Source organism: Branchiostoma lanceolatum, chromosome 7 (genome assembly GCF_035083965.1).
Source record: "Branchiostoma lanceolatum isolate klBraLanc5 chromosome 7, klBraLanc5.hap2, whole genome shotgun sequence".
Classification (NCBI taxonomy): domain Eukaryota; kingdom Metazoa; phylum Chordata; class Leptocardii; order Amphioxiformes; family Branchiostomatidae; genus Branchiostoma; species Branchiostoma lanceolatum.
This window is the reverse complement of record NC_089728.1, coordinates 9202481-9220515: the sequence shown is the minus strand read 5'-3', so window position 1 is coordinate 9220515 and position 18035 is coordinate 9202481. Positions and strand designations below refer to the sequence as shown.

The 18035-nt window shown below is 41.2% G+C and overlaps 2 protein-coding genes across 3 annotated transcripts; both read left to right on the top strand.

The window, feature by feature from the left end:
* The first annotated feature begins 43 nt into the window (after positions 1–43).
* On the top strand, positions 44–6371 carry LOC136439061 (receptor-interacting serine/threonine-protein kinase 1-like). Of its 2 annotated transcripts, none has more exons than XM_066434211.1 (13): positions 44–128; positions 914–1114; positions 1352–1649; positions 1894–2063; positions 2331–2380; positions 2689–2844; positions 2983–3071; positions 3271–3448; positions 3698–4150; positions 4453–4571; positions 4932–5016; positions 5225–5395; positions 5901–6371. In XM_066434211.1, the coding sequence occupies exons 1-13, from the start codon at positions 70–72 to the stop codon at positions 6164–6166; spliced, it is 2295 nt and encodes a 764-aa protein (XP_066290308.1). In that variant the 5' UTR covers positions 44–69; the 3' UTR covers positions 6167–6371. The 2 variants fall into 2 exon arrangements, with proteins under 2 accessions (XP_066290308.1, XP_066290307.1); XM_066434210.1 differs by having other exon boundaries at positions 3695–4150; positions 5901–6369.
* Positions 6372–12659: 6288 nt separating this feature from the next.
* Positions 12660–17762, top strand: LOC136439069 (mixed lineage kinase domain-like protein). Its single transcript, XM_066434224.1, has 10 exons — positions 12660–13386; positions 13566–13610; positions 14230–14431; positions 14657–14769; positions 15067–15278; positions 15518–15681; positions 16022–16071; positions 16417–16554; positions 16901–16936; positions 17326–17762. The coding sequence occupies exons 1-10, from the start codon at positions 12909–12911 to the stop codon at positions 17352–17354; spliced, it is 1467 nt and encodes a 488-aa protein (XP_066290321.1). The 5' UTR covers positions 12660–12908; the 3' UTR covers positions 17355–17762.
* The last annotated feature ends 273 nt before the right edge of the window (positions 17763–18035 follow it).

Sequence of the window (18035 nt, the reverse complement as noted above, 5' to 3'; positions counted from 1 at the left end):
ATTCCCCCTACATATATGGTAGAATCTACTGGCCTCGTTTTCGCCCATGACTCATTCGGGGATTTCCAGATGTATTTTGAACAGATGAACTGGTGCATACACGCAGTAGGAGGAACCGACGGAACAAGGCAAGTGTTTTAAGAATTTCCCATAGAATACTGAACCTAACAGCTTCCATGTGCTTTGTGTTTAGACCAGCATTAGTTGATTTCTTGAATTGTTGTTGTCAATTTCATATAAAAGAAGTTCCTTCCGCTTCCTTTCACTTTTGGAGTGAGCAATATGCGATTGCACTAGAGAGCTGTGCATGCATGACGTTATTCTCATGTGATTCTAGAAAAGTGTAGAGTAGAGTAGAGTAGAGTAGAGTAGAGTAGGGTAGAGTAGAGTAGAGTAGAGTAGAGTAGAGTAGAGTAGAGTAGAGTAGAGTAGAGTAGAGTAGAGTAGAGTAGAGTAGAGTAGAGTAGGGCAAGGACATTATATAATGTCCTTGTGTAGGGAGAGTAAAGTAGAGTGGAGTAGAGTAGAGTAGAATAGAGTAGGGTTACAGGGTAGGGTAAAGTAGAGTAGAGTAGAGTAGAGTAGAGTAGAGTAGAGTAGAGTAGAGTAGAGTAGAGTAGGGTAGAGTAGAGTAGAGTAGAGTAGAGTAGAGTAGAGTAGAGTAGAGTAGAGAAGAGTAGGGTAGGGTAGAGTAAAGTAGAGTAGGGCAGGGTAGAGTAGAGTAGAGTAGAAATTATCAAGGAGGTTTAATCAAAGAGTAGAGTAGAGTAGAGTAGAGTAGAGTAGAGTAGAGTAGAGTAGAGTAGAGTAGAGTTTTCACTCTAACAGAGGAGTGCTGCTTAGTAACCTATCAAGATCAAGAAGAAGATCCCATCTGATGTTAAGTTGTTTACGTTTCACCTATGTCGACTAGGTATATGTCTCATGATCGAGTCAACATGGTGTTACCAAATACCGGACACACGCCAGAGTTCAGGCACATGAAGGGAGCCGATGTCGAAAAAGGGGTGCTGCTCGGAAAAGGTGCTTTTGGAGCAGTCTACAAGGCCAATCACAGGGAATATGGCGAGGTGGCATTGAAGGTTGTCAGCACCGAAGCTGTCATAGACGAGGAGTGAGTCTTACTTTCACTTTTGCTAAATATAAGCTTTAGATATATATCACTCTTCAATAACAAATCGCAGTAAACTTTGTTAGTTAAAAAGTTTACTTTACCATATATGCCTGTAGTATTTTTATTTTTATTGTAATTCTATATATTTTGGCAGATGATATTATTTTCTTTCTTTTAATAGTTCGTTCATATATTTTCTGTTAATGCTAGTTGTCCTTCTGCCTTTTTATCCTTAAGTGATAAGAAAGAGTTGATCCAAGAAGCTCGTGGCCTGGCCAGGGTCCCAAACCAGTATGTGACCCTGTTATATGGAGTCATTCTGGAGCCAGGCAACTACAGCCTGGTGATGGAATTTGTGGAGCATGGGTCACTGGACAAGTTCATGAAGAAGGTGAACATCCCATGGGAACTGAAGATCCGCATGATCCGGGACATCACATGTGGGATGAACTTCTTACACAGCTTCTCACCGAAGATCATCCATCGTGACCTGAAGATGCAGAACATTTTGGTCAATGGGAATCTTCATGTGAAGGTAACTACGTATACATTCATTGTATATGGTGATTCCCAGTCAATAGTATTAAGGAGGTTTTATAGATATGAGGAGAAAGTACTTGTTATAAAATACACACGTAATTGTCTAGTACTTATTGAAAAGAAATGAAAATGTAAGTTTACAGATGCAGATATTTATTTCAATATACTAGTACATGTACAAAAGTCATGCATCAGCAACAACACAAGATTGACCATAACTGGTGACGGTCCATTTGCAGATAGCAGATCTTGGGCTGGCAAAGTGGCGTACATTCTCAAAGAAGTACATGAAGAAAAGATCTAAAAGTAAAGGAAAGGAGGGCTACATTGCAGGCACCATCACACACATTCCACCAGAAAACCTTTTGGACATCAACAGTGAAGCCACAGAAACATTTGATGTTTACAGGTATACTTCAGACCCTCTATACCACGATATGACATTTGCTGTTAATGATTTTTTTTATCAATGACTGTGACAGGATGATATGTTGCTTGCACATCATAATTGCTCAAGCTTTAATCTTATTCACATCTTTCATTAAGGCTAAAAAGTTTTGCAAAAAATTGTTTTTTGTTTGGAAAAAACTTTCATTTTGTACAAATCAAAAGTAATGGAACATGAATCATGATGTGTGCAGGTTTGGAATGTAAAAGTCATTTTCACTATTTTCAGTTTTGGAATTCTGCTGTGGGAAATAATTACTGGCAAGGAACCATATGAAGGTAACATTGTTTTCTAAATTTCTTTCACAACTTACTATAAGTTACATATCTATGATAGTCAGTATGGTTGTTATAGGCTTGAATCCCATATCGATATCTATTTCAAGCCTAATAAGAAGGGAAGAAATTTAGCAGCTTCTCTTTATCTTGATTTGTTTATTTACAGCTAATTGGTAACCTTGCAATTGTGTATACTCCTTGAACGAAGGTCCGTAAATCCAACATCGTAAAAAAGCAGTACTTACATGTTCTGCTATGTGGACTCAGCTTTTTAAAGGTCTTATCATTGTGTTTCATAATTTTTCTAGCATGTGGTGGAAATGAAGGAATGATTACCGTGGGAGTGTATCAGAATCAGAACAGACCAAACCCTAAGGATATTCCAGAAGACTGTCCAGAGTGGTTAAAAGATCTGATGAAAAGGTGCTATCACAAAGACCCTGAAGAAAGACCCCTTTTTCCTGGTAAGTTTAAGGCTTGATATTTTCATGTATGTATGGCATTGCACTTGTTTGCATGTTACTTTGTTAGATCTTAAGGTAAAAGCTTGTTAACCATAAAATATCCAGTACTCGTATTATTTCATTTTTTTTTCAACACAGACTCCTACAGAATTGTTAACAAGAGGCTGACTGAGGACTACACTGAAGCTATGATAAAGGATGCAGTGCATGTTGTTCACAGAGCCCTGGTGAGTTTCATTTGTTTATCTTGCAAAGATCTATTTAAGTTGTCTTGAAGTTGAAGCTACAGCATTTTGTGTTTTCACTTTATTTATGTTGATGATATCAATTTTATATGCATAGTAATGCAGCTTGTGAGTGTTAACAAGAATAGACAAAGAGGTTTTGTGTATACATCATAAAAAGGCTTCTGTTTTAAATTCTAAGCATACTTCAGACAGAGCAGCAGGAATAGAACAGGACAGGAAAGTTCCCACAGTCATTGCCCAGCCAACATCACCTGATGGAGCTGGGAATGCTGTCAGACAACTGGGAGATCTCCAGCTTGGAAGGACCACTCCAGAAACACTGGAGACAGATGCTATTACTGAACAGCCATCTCAAGGTAGGTACCAAAGTGGCTCTGTCCAGTTGCTCCACTGTGTTTCAAGGTGTGTTTCATTTTGTGTGTTTGACAACTCAGCATGTACATGTATTTTGAGTACAGTTACTTTCATAACCATATCTATTTATTTGTTTATTTGTTCGGCTGCGTACAATGTACAGCAGCCAAGGCTGCCCGACTAGCTATTGCTATTACAAGGGGCCAGCCTTGCATATAGCCTATAACCATATTGCATTCTCATGTCAGAAGCATCTTCTGCCAGCAATTCCACACATGTGCCTGGATCAAAGCAAGAAGAACCCAGAACAGTGCCGTCTACACAGCCTACCAACACCTCATCTTCCCAGGGGGCAGTAGCTACAGCTGGGGCCACAGCCATCTCAGAAAACCAAGAACACACCATGAAAGGAGGCGCACTACGTGCAAGGGGAAAGACAACAGATGACAAGACAAAGTGCCCACCAAGTGCTGAAGCTCCTAACAAGCCATCAACAGTGCCAGATCATGCAGCCTCTAGGATTACTGTGCCTACCCAGGATAGCATGTCACCACCAGGTGATGATGAGAAGGTGAAAAAGGGAAAAGTCATTGGTCCCCCCAGTGGTGATGGCAACAATGAGAGCTTCCCAACACGTAACCGAGTTGGGATGCCAGCAGAGACAACTGCTTATCAGGAAACAAACCAGCCTGGACTTCCTCCAGGTGACATGATTTTAAAAGCTTGAAATATATCATTGAATTACACTGGTAAAGCCTTTTATAATGTGCAGACTATTTGTTTGCATACTGTTTTTAATTACAGTGTTTTGTATTGAAAAGTTTATATTAGTGTAGAGGAATTTCACAATACCAATTTATGGATATGAGTGATGTAATATTATACATAAACCACACTGGTAAAGTGTTATATGATGTACAACTGTAACTTTCCACGAACTGCTTTGAATTACAGTCCTTGTGCATTGCAAAATCTATATTAGTCTTCTTCATTACCCTCCCTACAGGGGCCTTCCCTGGTGTGGGCATGCAACCTCCACACTATCCCTACACAATGCCAGTTGCAGGAGGATACATGATCTATTCTGCTCCAGGCATGGCACCATATTTCTACCCAGCAGCCATGGTGAGACAACATTTTGATATGGCCTACCACTAACAGAAAAAAAGTGTGTACAGTACATCGATACATTAAGTAGAATCATGTAGCTCCTCCCGAATATTTTTCATCTGTCTAAGTAGATTTGGGAGGGAAAATTGTAATGTCTAGAAAGTTGTCTGCCAGTTAGAGACAACTAAATAAAATCTCATTATGATCTTTTCTCCTCAATATCTGCATAAGAGATATTAGTAGCCACACAGATTTATTGTAGACTGTACAATGGCACTATAAAGAAAAGTAATAATCGCTTCCATGATGTAGTATGCCTTTCTTGTGTAGACGTTATGTGTGATAGTAATCATTGGCCGTGTTATGTTTGTCCAGCAAGCAGCACACATGCCCCCCGTGAACTTCTCTGCTGCCATGCCTGGTGCCACACCCCAAGGAGGGTTTTCATGCGTGAAAACAGGTACCCATATTTCTTACCATAGCCCTTGCTGAACAAATACCTTTCCCTCTAACCTTGCTCTAATGGAATATTTATCAGTAAAAGGGGACTGTAATATTTTCTTTTACAAAAACATGATGAAAATGAAATGTATTTTTTTGTCATGTGCGTCATGTAAAACTAACCGTACATTTAACAATCTTTTATCTGTCTACTTAACACACATTAGGGACTGATGGAAGCACGACAGTTATCAGTATGCAGGGCCAGATGGACGGAGTACAGATTGGAGACAAGAATGTCATGTATGTGAATAGTGGTGGTCGTGGACAGGTGCGGGGGACCAGCGGGTATCGCCGTGTTCCGCCTAGAAGGGTCGTAGCAGGCAAGCCAATAACCAGTAAGTTCTGGCCTGCTTTTTTTTCATATTTAATCAAAGCACATTGTTGTATACATCTTTGTCAATATGTATCTATGAGGTTACTTTTATTCTTTTACTGTAAGGGGTCCTATTTTTCTGTAACGATTGATCAGGGCTGTCTCCAGCTTGTAATTTTTTTCCATCCCACTCATTGTTTGGGAGCCAGTGTGTGGAATTTTCCTTGTTAGATTCGTCATTTCAAGCGTACGAAGATACCTTTTCATCAATTTCATGTCAAAAAGTTCAGATTTTGGGACGGACAAGTTAAAACATTTTTCCGTCACAACAAGCAAATTTCCGTGCCAGGACTGGAGACATCCCTGCGATTGATACATAAATGTATGTAGTCAAGACCGTTCTGAAAATGTTAGTCTCTTTGTTTTCTTAATGTGTAAGGGATCTGTTATTGATTGATGTCTGTTTGCTCTTCTTTCTCTTCTCCAATCAGGAGTAACAGAATTGCCTTTCTTCTCTTTAAAATTAGCTGACACAAGAGTCATCACCAAGCAAGACATAACAGTCATTTCTGAGAACTTGGGCAGTACGTGGAGGAAGCTCGGACGGCAGCTGGGCTTCACAGAGGGAAAACTTGATGCCTTTGACAGTGATTACGCCATTGATGGGCTGGAAGAGAAAATCTACCAGATGTTAGTTGCATGGAGGAGGATGAAATCAGATGACGCTACAGCTGCCAAGCTTGCTGAAGCCCTTTGCTCTATTGGCAAGGCAGATGTGGCTGTGTATCTGTAAAAGCAACAAAATCAAGTAATAGTTCTGAAATACAAAAAAAAAAAGAATTTTCTTCTCATTTCTTTTATTCAATCTCCTATGCTGGGGCTCTATGTATGATATGTTTGATTAGTTACCAATACTACAAACTGTTCAAAGCAATGGTTACATTGTTTCAGTATGTAGACATGTGTAAATAATAATTAAGAAAAATTCTAATATACAAAAAAAAAAAAATGTCCTCTCATTTCTTTTATTCAATCTCCTATGCTGGGGCTCTATGTATGATATGTTTGATTAGTTACCAATACTACAAACTGTTCAAAGCAATGGTTACATAATATTCTTTCAGTATGTAGACATGTGTAAATAATAATTTAAGAAAATTCTAAAATCCAAAAAAAATATTCTTCTCATTTCTTTTATTCAATCTCCTATGCTGGGGCTCTATGTATGATATGTTTGATTAGTTACCAATACTACAAACTGTTCAAAGCAATGGTTACATTGTTTCAGTATGTAGACATGTGTAAATATTGATTTAAGAAAATTCTAAAATACCAAAAAAAAATTCTTCTCATTTCTTTTATTCAATCTCCTATGTTGGGGCTCTATGTATGATATGTTTGATTAGTTACCAATACTACAAACTGTTCAAAGCAATGGTTACATTGTTTCAGTATGTAGACATGTGTTAGATACTAGTAGACCAGTTAAAGTTGGATGTATTGTACACCTGAATCAATTTACAGGCTTGTGTTATTTACATTTTTGTGCTTATGTGTGACGAAAACTACACATCACTTCAAATGTGTAAAAATAAGGTTGGAATGCTTCGGAAAAGGTTTAGAAGAATATGGAAATGAGATTTCCTATGGATTGTATAGCTATAAGCGGCATGTCAGTCTTAAGTTTTAAAATCTTACTACACATTGTAATGACTGTTACTTTGTAAGAACTATTTTTAAAGTAAAGAGAGAGAGAATGGTGACACATGGCTTTGAAACATGTTGAGGACTCATTAGTGGTGGCAAACTATATGGATATCCTGCAGGACAGGACTGGCCAAATATGTCTGAAATTATGAAAAGGTGATGGACTTATTCTGGCTGTTGATCATCAAAATTAGAACTTGAATTAGGCAATAAGAGACTGGATGAGCACAGTTGCAGTAGATTGCATGCACCATGTTGTAACGTTGGGTAACATAAATTCGCGGGGTACTTAAATTCGGGATTTTTCGAAAACGGGGTGTTTAGGGATATGTGCTAGATGCAACATCGATAATACCGCTAGAAATGCAAACTTGACAGACTAACGCATTCAGAACACTGTCTGAAAAGCTTCGATAACCATGCATTAGAAGTTGGCTACGTCAAAAACTCTCCGTCCCTTATTGTCACAGTCTGAGGGCTTCGTGGGAGAATTATATGTACATAGTTGTTCGCTGGTTTATAGGACAAATGTCACATCCGCTTCCTGCTAAACACAATTATTTACAATACAACTTATTAGAATCTCTTTTGCTAATCTACAACTGGACTCTAAGTGTGATTAATCATCAAAACGCCTCTTTGTTGCTACAACCAATGGCTACGGCACTACGGTGAATTTTCCCGCCGCCATATTCGTTACCCAGAATCCTGCTATTCGGCAGACGACAAACGTTTGCGAGGAACACTTTTTTGTCCAAATGTTGCGTGTGATAGTGGACTGATGGCGATATTTTCCTCAAAGTTTGCTCTTAGCACAAGCAGAAACACATGGACATAGTAGTATTACCATTTCTACGGCATCCAGCTAACGCCCCGATGAATAATGTACAAATTTCTATGACGGTGGGGGTGAACTTTGAGTGACGTTCTACCGACTCAACACACGGGTTGTTCCCGAAGGCCTAATGCGTGCGGTACGGCCGTTTTTTCGTGTATTTTTTTTTGCTTGGACACGTCTATATCCATAGCACTCTCCTCAAGCCAAGGATGGAACGAATAGCTGCTGTATAAAATGTGATTAGCGGTAAGATATTCAAGACGAATCTTCTCTCCCGAATTAATGTGCCCCCCTGTCCGACAGCACCGTCATTGTGCGTGCGGCGGACGATAGTTTCAAGTTGAAATATTATGGTGTCAGCACGACTAGAGACAAAATCTACCATATATATGATTAGTGCAAAGATAGTACATGATACTGACAGAATAATAGAAAAAAAAGGATGGTTTATTGTTCTGCTAGATTGATTTCAGTCAACCATTATCGGAAAATCCCGAATTTATGTTACCCAACGTTAAATCAAATGTTCATTTATGCATTTATTATAATTTTTCCATTCATTTTGACTGAGGTTGGCACTGGACTACAGGATCTGTCAGTTGTTGTTTATCTAACAGACAGGCTGTATTTGTATCTAGTCTGCAGAGTTTTTAATCATGGTTTTTCTCCATGGTTTTAGCTTATGATAGAGCAGAGACTGATTTTTCTCCCTGTTTCTTTAATATGAAGGGACTTGAAGGTTTTGATGGGAGGTCATTTCCTTGTTACTTGTCAAAAGTCTCTACATTTGCTAATAATCAAAAGTTATATAGAATCAAACATCATGATTCACAGTATTTGCATGGAATTGTTCCAGGAAAGGATTAAGATAGTAATGGAAACGAGCAAGAGTGAATTGAAAGCATAGTTTCTGGCTGCCATGTTTTCTTCTGTGTGAGTGGTTAGGGTTTTTAATCTGTTGAATATCTGTTCGGAAAGTAACCATCCATGCATCTTAACTTTACATAACAATAGCTTTTACAGTATAGAATATTTTGTAGGAAAGATTTTGTTGAAATTTTTAGTCCAAGGAGTCATTTATCCGTAAGAGACCCCACCTGTTTTGATGTCTTTCTTAAGTGGGGAGGGCGCCACACTTACGACCTCTGATGCCTCCACGTTAACGTTAGACTAGTTTTTATACTTTCTGCTGAGAAGCACAACTCAATTAGGTCCGCGCCCTTCGGCTCTTTGAGACAGAAGTTTGGTTCCCTGTGGTCATTATTGTTTTCTGTATTATATGCCTTTGACGTCGGGACCTTCTACGTTTCAACTAGCGACCGATTGGGGAGGGGGGCAGTTCTGAGCGGTGCTTCTCAGATGCAGATGCAGTTTTTTTACCATTTGAACCTGTTTGTAGTTATCCATTGTCCTATCTATTCTTTGAATGTGAATATTGTATATGAATGTTATTGAAGTCCTGATAATTATTGTAGCATTGTGTCATCTAGGTTTAACAGTATTGAACTAAGCGCCAGCATTCATATGCAAATTAGACTAAAGTATTAGTCTGACGAAGGCTCATTGTAAATAGTTAAGCGCCGGATCAGCGGCAGCTGTAGACGATCTGTAGATGATTTGTTGACGATCTTTCTAAGCAGATACCACCCTTCTAGATCTGAATCATGTGTTATGCAAACATTTCAAATGTAAGAATAAGAGGGAACCGCGGTGGGCTGGCTAGGAAACAGAAACATTGTAGAATCAAACCACTGGTTACACATAGACTTGATGTATATGCAAATGACTATGTAAGTCGCAGATGTGTCGTAAACAATAGAGTACTTCGTAAGATAACAACAGTCCCCGCCACTTATGGCAGGACAACACGACAGAACTTTAGGACCCTTCCATGCCTATTCTTGTCTAATGTACGATCACTTGTTAGTAAGAAATGTGAGTTAGAGGCTACTCTGGCCTATCATTCTGCACAACTGGCATGTATCACTGAGACATGGACTGTACCTGAAATCCCTGATGACGTTTTAGCCATCGATGGTTTTAGGCTGTTCAGAAAGGATAGGTTATATGGTAAAGGTGGGGGTGTGGCTCTTTACATCGCCGAAGACATACCTGTCAAAAGACTGTACGACCTTGAGATAGACGGAGTGGAGGTTATGTGGCTACAGGCTCGTCCAAAGTGGCTGCCGAGAACTGTTCCGATTCTTTTTGTGGGTATTGTGTATCATCCTCCATGCAACAATAACAAAGAGGGGGCTACTAAGATGGTTGATCATCTCATTACCTCCTGCGACTGTTTATATCGTAAACAACCACACGCTGGACTGTTGTTGTGTGGCGACTTCAACAATCTACCAATTCAGAAGCTCATCACAGTGCATCCTCATCTCAAGCAAGTGGTGACTCAGGCTACGCGTGGCTCGGCCACACTCGACTTGATTCTAACTAACTTAGCTCAATACTACTGTAAACCCCGTACCCTTCCACCCATCGGTTCCAGCGACCACTCCTCTGTACTTTTGCCACCTTGTGTAGAACATCTGACCAGAAGTAAACCAGTCAAGGTCATGCGAAGAGTAGCAACTGCAGTAACGAAGTTGAATCTCGGTTTGTCCCTCGCCACGACGGACTGGTCTCCTGTTTATGAAGCAGCCTTGGTCGAAGAGAAAGTCAAGACCTTCTACAGTTTGACCATGACCTTAGTGAATCAGCATCTTCCTGTAAAAGTGTCGGCGACAAAAGCCTGTGACAAGAAGTGGATGACTGAGGGCGTCAAACGCGCTATCAGGAAAAGGGCTGAGGAGTTCAAGCGGCATGGCAAGTCTGCTCGGTGGAAAACTTTCAGAAACAAAGTTCAAACCAGCATCAGGCATGCCAAGAACTGGCACTACAGAAACTTCATACAAACCCTCAAACAGGAAAACCCACGTAAGTGGTGGGGCTCTGTTAACCGTGAACTTGGCAGAGCACAAGAGAGATCTAATAGTACCACCATTGAAGACGTGCCAGACCACGAGGTGGCCGAGGTCCTAAATCAGTACTTTGCCTCAGCGTGGTGTCCTGGAACGTCTTTGCACCTGTTCCCCCTGCAGTGTCCGACTCCATGCGTTGACTTGTGTTCGATCGGTGAGGTGAAGACTCTTCTTAAGGACTTAAACCCTCACAAGGCAAGCGGCCCTGATGATCTCCCAACATGGACTCTCAAGCATTACGCTGACGACTTGGCGCCAGTCATCACCCACCTGTTTAACGCTTCGTATGAGGAGGGTGTTGTTCCTAGTATTTGGAAAGCAGCAAACGTTGTCCCTGTGCCAAAATCTAAGGGTGCAGCTAACGCCAGTGAGATGAGGCCCGTGTCCCTCTTACCCGTAGCGGCCAAGCTCATGGAACGGTGTATTCTGAAAAGACTACTGCCCTCTATTACACCTGCCATTAGAAACCAGTACGCTTACCTGAAGGGTTCTTCCACTGTCTTAGCGGCCATAAGGATGGTACACACGTGGCTGTCAGCCTTAGACTCAAGACGTCACGCAGCAGTCCTTGCTTTGTTCGCAGACATGAGCAAAGCATTTGACAGAGTGAACCATTCAATCTTCCTTCAACGAGTGAACGACGTGGTGACCAATCCACGCATGGTAGCCTGGATACAGAACTATCTGCAGGGCCGTACCCAGAGAGTGGTTGCTAACGGCAAAGTCAGCGAGTGGAGAGTACTCACTTCGGGGGTACCTCAGGGAGGTGTACTGTCACCCTACCTTTTCCTCCTGTTCATGAGTACTCGAGACGTAGTCTACAGCGACACTCTTGATGTCGGCTACGCAGACGACGTGGGTTTGTCGAGGTCTATCTCCCTGGGGAAGGATCGCGTGGATAACAGGATGAGAGAGGAAGCGCTACAGCTTGATTCCTGGGCGGAGTGCAATGACATGCTGCTAAACGGCAAAAAAAGTCAGTCTCTGTTGATTTGCTTCAGCAGAAATATTCCACTTTTGCCGTCACTCTCGCTCGGCGGGGAACCTGTACCACTCTCAAGGGTCGCAAAGGGCCTTGGGTTCATCTTCGACTGCAAGCTGTCATGGCACGACCATGTACAATCCCTCGTTTCAAAAGCATCGAGCAGGCTGCACTATCTCAGACTACTGACTAAACAGGGGATGTGCGTGGCTGACCTGGTTCAGATTTACCTGTCACTTATTCGTAGCGTTCTTGAATACGGTCACGTTCTGCTGGTAGGTTGTAGCAAAGAACAATCGGACAGCATAGAACGTGTACAGAAACGGGCCCTCCGTATTATCTCTCTCGGGGGTAGGCGATCAGTTCCCAACCTACCTTCCTTGAAGGAACGGAGAGAAGCTGCTGCAGTAAAGCTCTTTAAGGACATGTTAAGTCCCGAACATCCACTGCATGATCTTGTGCCTCCTCAAAGACGCACAGTTACTGGCAGGCAACTGAGGAACAAGAACGCGTTCACTCTCCCCAAGGCAAGAACTGACAGACTGAAACAGTCGTTTCTCCACACTGCAGTCAGACTTTATAATGACTCTATTTCCTAGCATTACCATCAGCCTGTGAGTTCGGATCTATGCTTAGTGTTTGTTAATATATTATGTATTTTTGTTTGTGGACATTCTGCACGTATAAGTTTCTTTGTAACAAACCTACGCAATTCAGGGTATATCATGTGTGTATTTCCCTGCCTATGTACGTTTGAGGAAGTAATAAATAAATAAATAAATATGCAAACCACGAAGATTGTGCGCTTTGCTGCTGACGATACCTGGTCAGTTCAGTAGTACTGCAAGGTCCTACGGTGTCAACCGTGATCCGAGCAGTTCTTATTTCCGGGTCCTACCGCTAACGTTACATACTAGTAGTTTCGGTGGGTCCGGAAGGCTACGACAGGGAGAAAATTGTTCGTCTGTGTAGGTTTTTAATGACTATACCATAGATCTGTGTTGTGTGTGGAGGGGCGACGTGTGATTACTGTGAAATGGCACTTCTGTCAGACTTAGAACGTTTAACTGGGGAAGTGAACCGCCTAGTTGAACGAGCCACCGTCAACAGTTGTTCCATCGCTCGTCTTGCGACCAGGATAAACGAAATCAACTCAGAACTGGTCAAAGACGACTCGATGCGGAGAGTCTTAACCCTGGATGAAGCTGAAAGTCACCAGAAAGCGCTCCGTGAGTTCCACAGCCTTCTTGAGGGTGCTAAGGATTACCTGACAATTTTCTCACAAGACATCCACAATGTGGCTCCCATCTTGGGTAGGGAAAACGCCAAGTCCGACTTCGATGCGTTCGGTGATCGGCTGCGTCGGCTCCTGCCAAGTTTACTCCTCGCTCTGAGCGACGAACAGAAGACCAGGATTGTGGAGGAGTTTTCAGAGACCAAAATGAAGAAGGAAGATGAAGAAGACGCCAGAGCAGACCTGGGTGATGTGGGAAATACACCTGTGATGCCAGGAGGTGAGAGTTGTGATATTATCGGACGATCCGATGAAGCCGTATCCTCGAATATATACGGTACTTGCAGTTTTACACACTTGCTCTAGCTTGTGTTCATGTTCATGCATCTAACCTGGCAGACTCTCAACGTACAGTCAACGTACCGTTCTGATCCAAGCTGTCTTTTCTATTTACCTTAGGGATTGAAGGTCAACAGGCAGGGGGAGGAAATGTTCTAGCTTCCGGTGAGTGACGTGGGTTTCTTTACTTTAAGCTGAACTTGTCTCTACTACATGTTAATTTGTAGCAATTGACGTTTCTGTCAAAAATGATACGTCACTATTATAGAAATGCTGTTGGTAAAATGGATCCTGTCGTCTGCTCCTCCGATAATGGTGGACGGAAGTAGCAAACATGGCAAAAATGAAAGTGGAACCAAACTGATTCACGGTTCAGTCGGATGTGTTTACATCAACATACCTCAACCCCTGCACCTTTCTCTACTTTGTTTTCACCAATATATGATGAACATCAATCCGACTACTTCTTGGCCTTAACAAAATCATCGTTATCTCAACGTTGTCACCTTGGAATGTAACATATATAACAAATCTAGTAGCTTTGTGACAAAACGTGATATGCAAATGAAAATGTATGAAAACTACTGACAATTTGGCCCTTAGTTATGTGACGCCGATGGCAAAATGTACCTGAAAATCAATAAAATGTTGCTTGACGGTTCACATGGTCATGTAGACAAAAATAATTTACGCCTGGTGTGTAACGTTAGTTGGGAATAGTTCTTACATACTATTTGTTTGTTTGTTTGTTTGTTTGTTTATGGCGTCTCACATTCATTTTTAGAATATAGAAACCCTGTATGCGCGGCTCAGGACACCACTCCTAGCATCAGTCTGGAGGAGTTGAACTTCAACCCGCTCCCTGAGAACGAGATAACGGGAAGCGAGAGGAGCGAGCTGGGCAGTGTCTACAAGGGGGCGTTCAGAAACACTCCGGGACCCCTCGCCATCAAGAAGCTACACGTGCCCGATGGTGGGCCCCACTAGTACGTTTTAATTTACATTTCACTGAACCACTATTGCTTTGTTTTACTTCATTTTTCGCACTTAGTTTTGATTCTGCGTCATTTTCCCCGCCTCTGCATCTATTTTACCCAGAGGCCTAGGCAAATAAAGGCATAGCACGAAACCTTTCCTTTCTTTGATTGTTGTTTGCTATATTTCACCACCATTATTTTTGCAATTCGATAATGCATGTGGACAATTCATAGTGACCGACAGGACAGCCAGACATCAGCGATGGATCTGCGAAGGGAGGCTGAAGTCCTGATGAAATTCCAGTCCGAAAATGTTGTCAGAGTCTTTGGCATCTGTACGGATCCAGGTAGCCACATGTTGTCGTTATCTCATCACGGTTTAATCTATAATAAAGGATTGATTTGAAAAATGTAATTCTATTGGTGAGGCTTTCAAATCTTGCTGGAGAGTTGCGTGTAACGTTTCAATAATGTAATAAACCGCACACACTGCAAACGTGATTGTTATATGCACATAGTATAACGGTATGATGTATAAAGATATGACATAATACAGTGACGTGTTCACTTCTTGAACGCATTCTGACAAGACAGTCCGTTGTGAAAGAGTGTTTTGAAGTGACACAGTTGGACTTTTGTTCCAGGTAACTACCTACTTGTGATGGAGTATGCACAGTTGGGAACTCTGAGGGACGTGCTGCAGGATAAGAAGTACGACCTGCCCTGGGCCCGCAGGGTGCGCATGGGTCTGGAGGGGGCCAGGGGACTCTACACGCTACACTACGGCAAGACCAGCATGTTGCACTGCGACGTCAACACCAGGAAGTTCCTGGTGGACGGGGACATGCATGTCAAGGTGAGCCGCAGTCATGATCAGCTAAGCTACCATGTTAAGAAGAAGAAGAAGATGACTTTTTGTGTGTATTCTTGTGTTTGTAAGCGCGACATCTTTAAGGTAAATCCAAAATAAGGATTCTGTATGCTTTCCTGTTTTATGACTGTATGAAATAGGGTTTTACGTATGGCAGCGTCTTTCAAAACAACGTTGTTCATGTCCATATACAAAGTCTGAAGTGCATGTGTGTCTACTTTCAGTTGACAGGTTTTGGCCTCGCTACTACCCGGTCCTCGGCTAGAAAGCTTGGGCGGTCCAGCCGAAAGGGTAGACCCTCCTCCACCAGGCACACCGTTAAGTTTGTGGCTCCGGAGAGAATAAGTGACATCAATACACCCTACGATGACCGAGCCGAATCGTACTCGTAAGTGACCATTCTTTTTTATAGCGAAAAGTATTTGGAACCAGTTAACGTGTTGATAAGGATAACACTACACCATATGTACAATCATGGTAGTAACAGGTAGCTATAGTGTCACAACCAAGTTATAACTTGTCATGTACAATCAGTGAGTACATAAATATATATAACATGATAGTCGGTCGTAGCAGGGCATTTGATGTTTTTCATGATGACAAAACTTTTTAATAGTTCAGAGCAAGGAAATGTTTTGGAATAGAAACGTTTACGAAATACATGTACTGCACTTTTGCAACACCTCGTCCTCTGACGTTGCTATTTCCTCCCCACGCTGTCATTTTAGGTTCGGAATTGTTCTTAGTGAGATCGCAAGCCGGGAGCCTCCTTTCGAAGGTAGAAATAGTTATTTTCAGTTTAATACGCTAGTACCCCAGATGAACCAACACCTATAGCTAGTACGTTCATACTTTCATGTTTTACGTCACTCTCCAAATCGACTTCTGTAAAATCATGTTCTTTCCTCTACCCCTGTATATTATTAGCCAGTAATAGAACAGATAAAACATGCATGCATGGTTACAAATATGGACTACTTTCCTCATCCAAAGCAAGGTACTAAAAAAGACATGGTAGTGTCACACCCGAGGTGACAACTTGTCGAGCACTTAATTTCAACATTGATGACAAACGTGGTATTCCATTGTAGATACGAATATAACTATTCGTTTTAAACCCCAGGCATGAACGAATCCGACATTGCTGAGTTTGTGAAGGCTGGCAGGATTCAGGACCTCCCGACTGACTGTCCTGCTAAATTCCGGCTGGTCATTGATGCCTGCAGGGCTCTCAATCCAGCCTTGCGTCCTCTCTCCGCAGGTGATGGAAGTCTACGTAGTATAGCTATAGTATGTAGTGTTGTAGTAGAATATCGATATTTGGGGTCCTCAAAACAAAGGTGAAACCAACGTATCCATAAAAAATATCAATCTATCAGAGGTAAATATTATTTGATTCAATTCATAGTAAGAAAAATCTGAAGTGTTTGTACGAAATAAGACTGCTGGCTTCTTGAGATATCATTGTGAAAATGGTAGATATAACACTTTGTGCAGTACTAGCTCAAGTCATCAATGCTTATAATGAACAATTGTTATTATCATTATTATTACTATTATTACTGTAGAGGTTCGTATTCATTTTCCTATTTGTTCTTGTTCCTCAGAAATTACGGACGGCTTGCAGGATGCGTTTATTCAAAGTACGTTCCAAAGACTAATATTTTCATGCACAATTTATTCACAAACAAAGAAAAATTACCTCTGCAAACTTTTGTGGTGATTATTCTTAATTGCGAAGTGATTAGTATGTTTTCGCATGTAACTCCTCTTTTCAGTTAAATGGAAACGTTTGTTTCTTTTCATTGTTAAGGATATGACGACTGTGGATACGCTCTTATCGAACCTATTTTTATTAGAATGACATTTTGACCTGTCCTCCAGTCACAAAACAATAGTAGATATGTGTAAACTGATCCATGTGTACAGTAGCCACATGTTTCCAACACATGTTTGACTTTGTACGCAGCTTATAGGAACATGCTGACATCTATATAGATATCTAATGTATATCTTACACATTGCCCCACAGGTGTCAGCATGGCGAGAGACGCGTCATAATGCATGAGGACGGACACAGACCACAGCAAGGGACACACAGTTGGACATACTAGTAGTTTTAAAAGTACGGAGATAACATCAATCTCAGTGCACGGGCATCGACAGCGGCTTGCCATTCTACGTCCAACAGTGTCAATGTTTTTGACATGTCCAAAGATTTCCACCCTGTGTTCTCTGTTCTTCAAACTGATAACTGAAATTTTGGAAGTTTTGAAATTCACGTCGAAGCTATATATGAACGACTGACTGAATGAATGAATGAATGAATGAATGAATGAATGAAGACCTTTACTATTCATATGTACCCACTGCCACTGGGTCAAGCACAGGTCACAGCAAATGAGCAGTTTACAGATTCATCTATACATTGTCAAGTTACTACAAGAATCATAAACGAAGTGAATTCGACTTCAAGTTTCTTTGAATTTACAATCAGAGGTTTGTCTAAACTCATTAGAAATATATTTTTTCTGTATTGCTTAATAGGTGTACGAAGTAGGGAAACATAGGTTCTATCAGTGAGTTCAGTAACATTACGTGTGGTGTATTAGGTGGCATAAAGTAGTATAGTAGCATATTTCTATGGTAATAAATGTAAATAAAATGTAGCTAGCATTCGTGGTTGTCTGTATGTGACACAACTTAAGAATAGTTGAAACACGCCCATCAAAAGACTTGCTG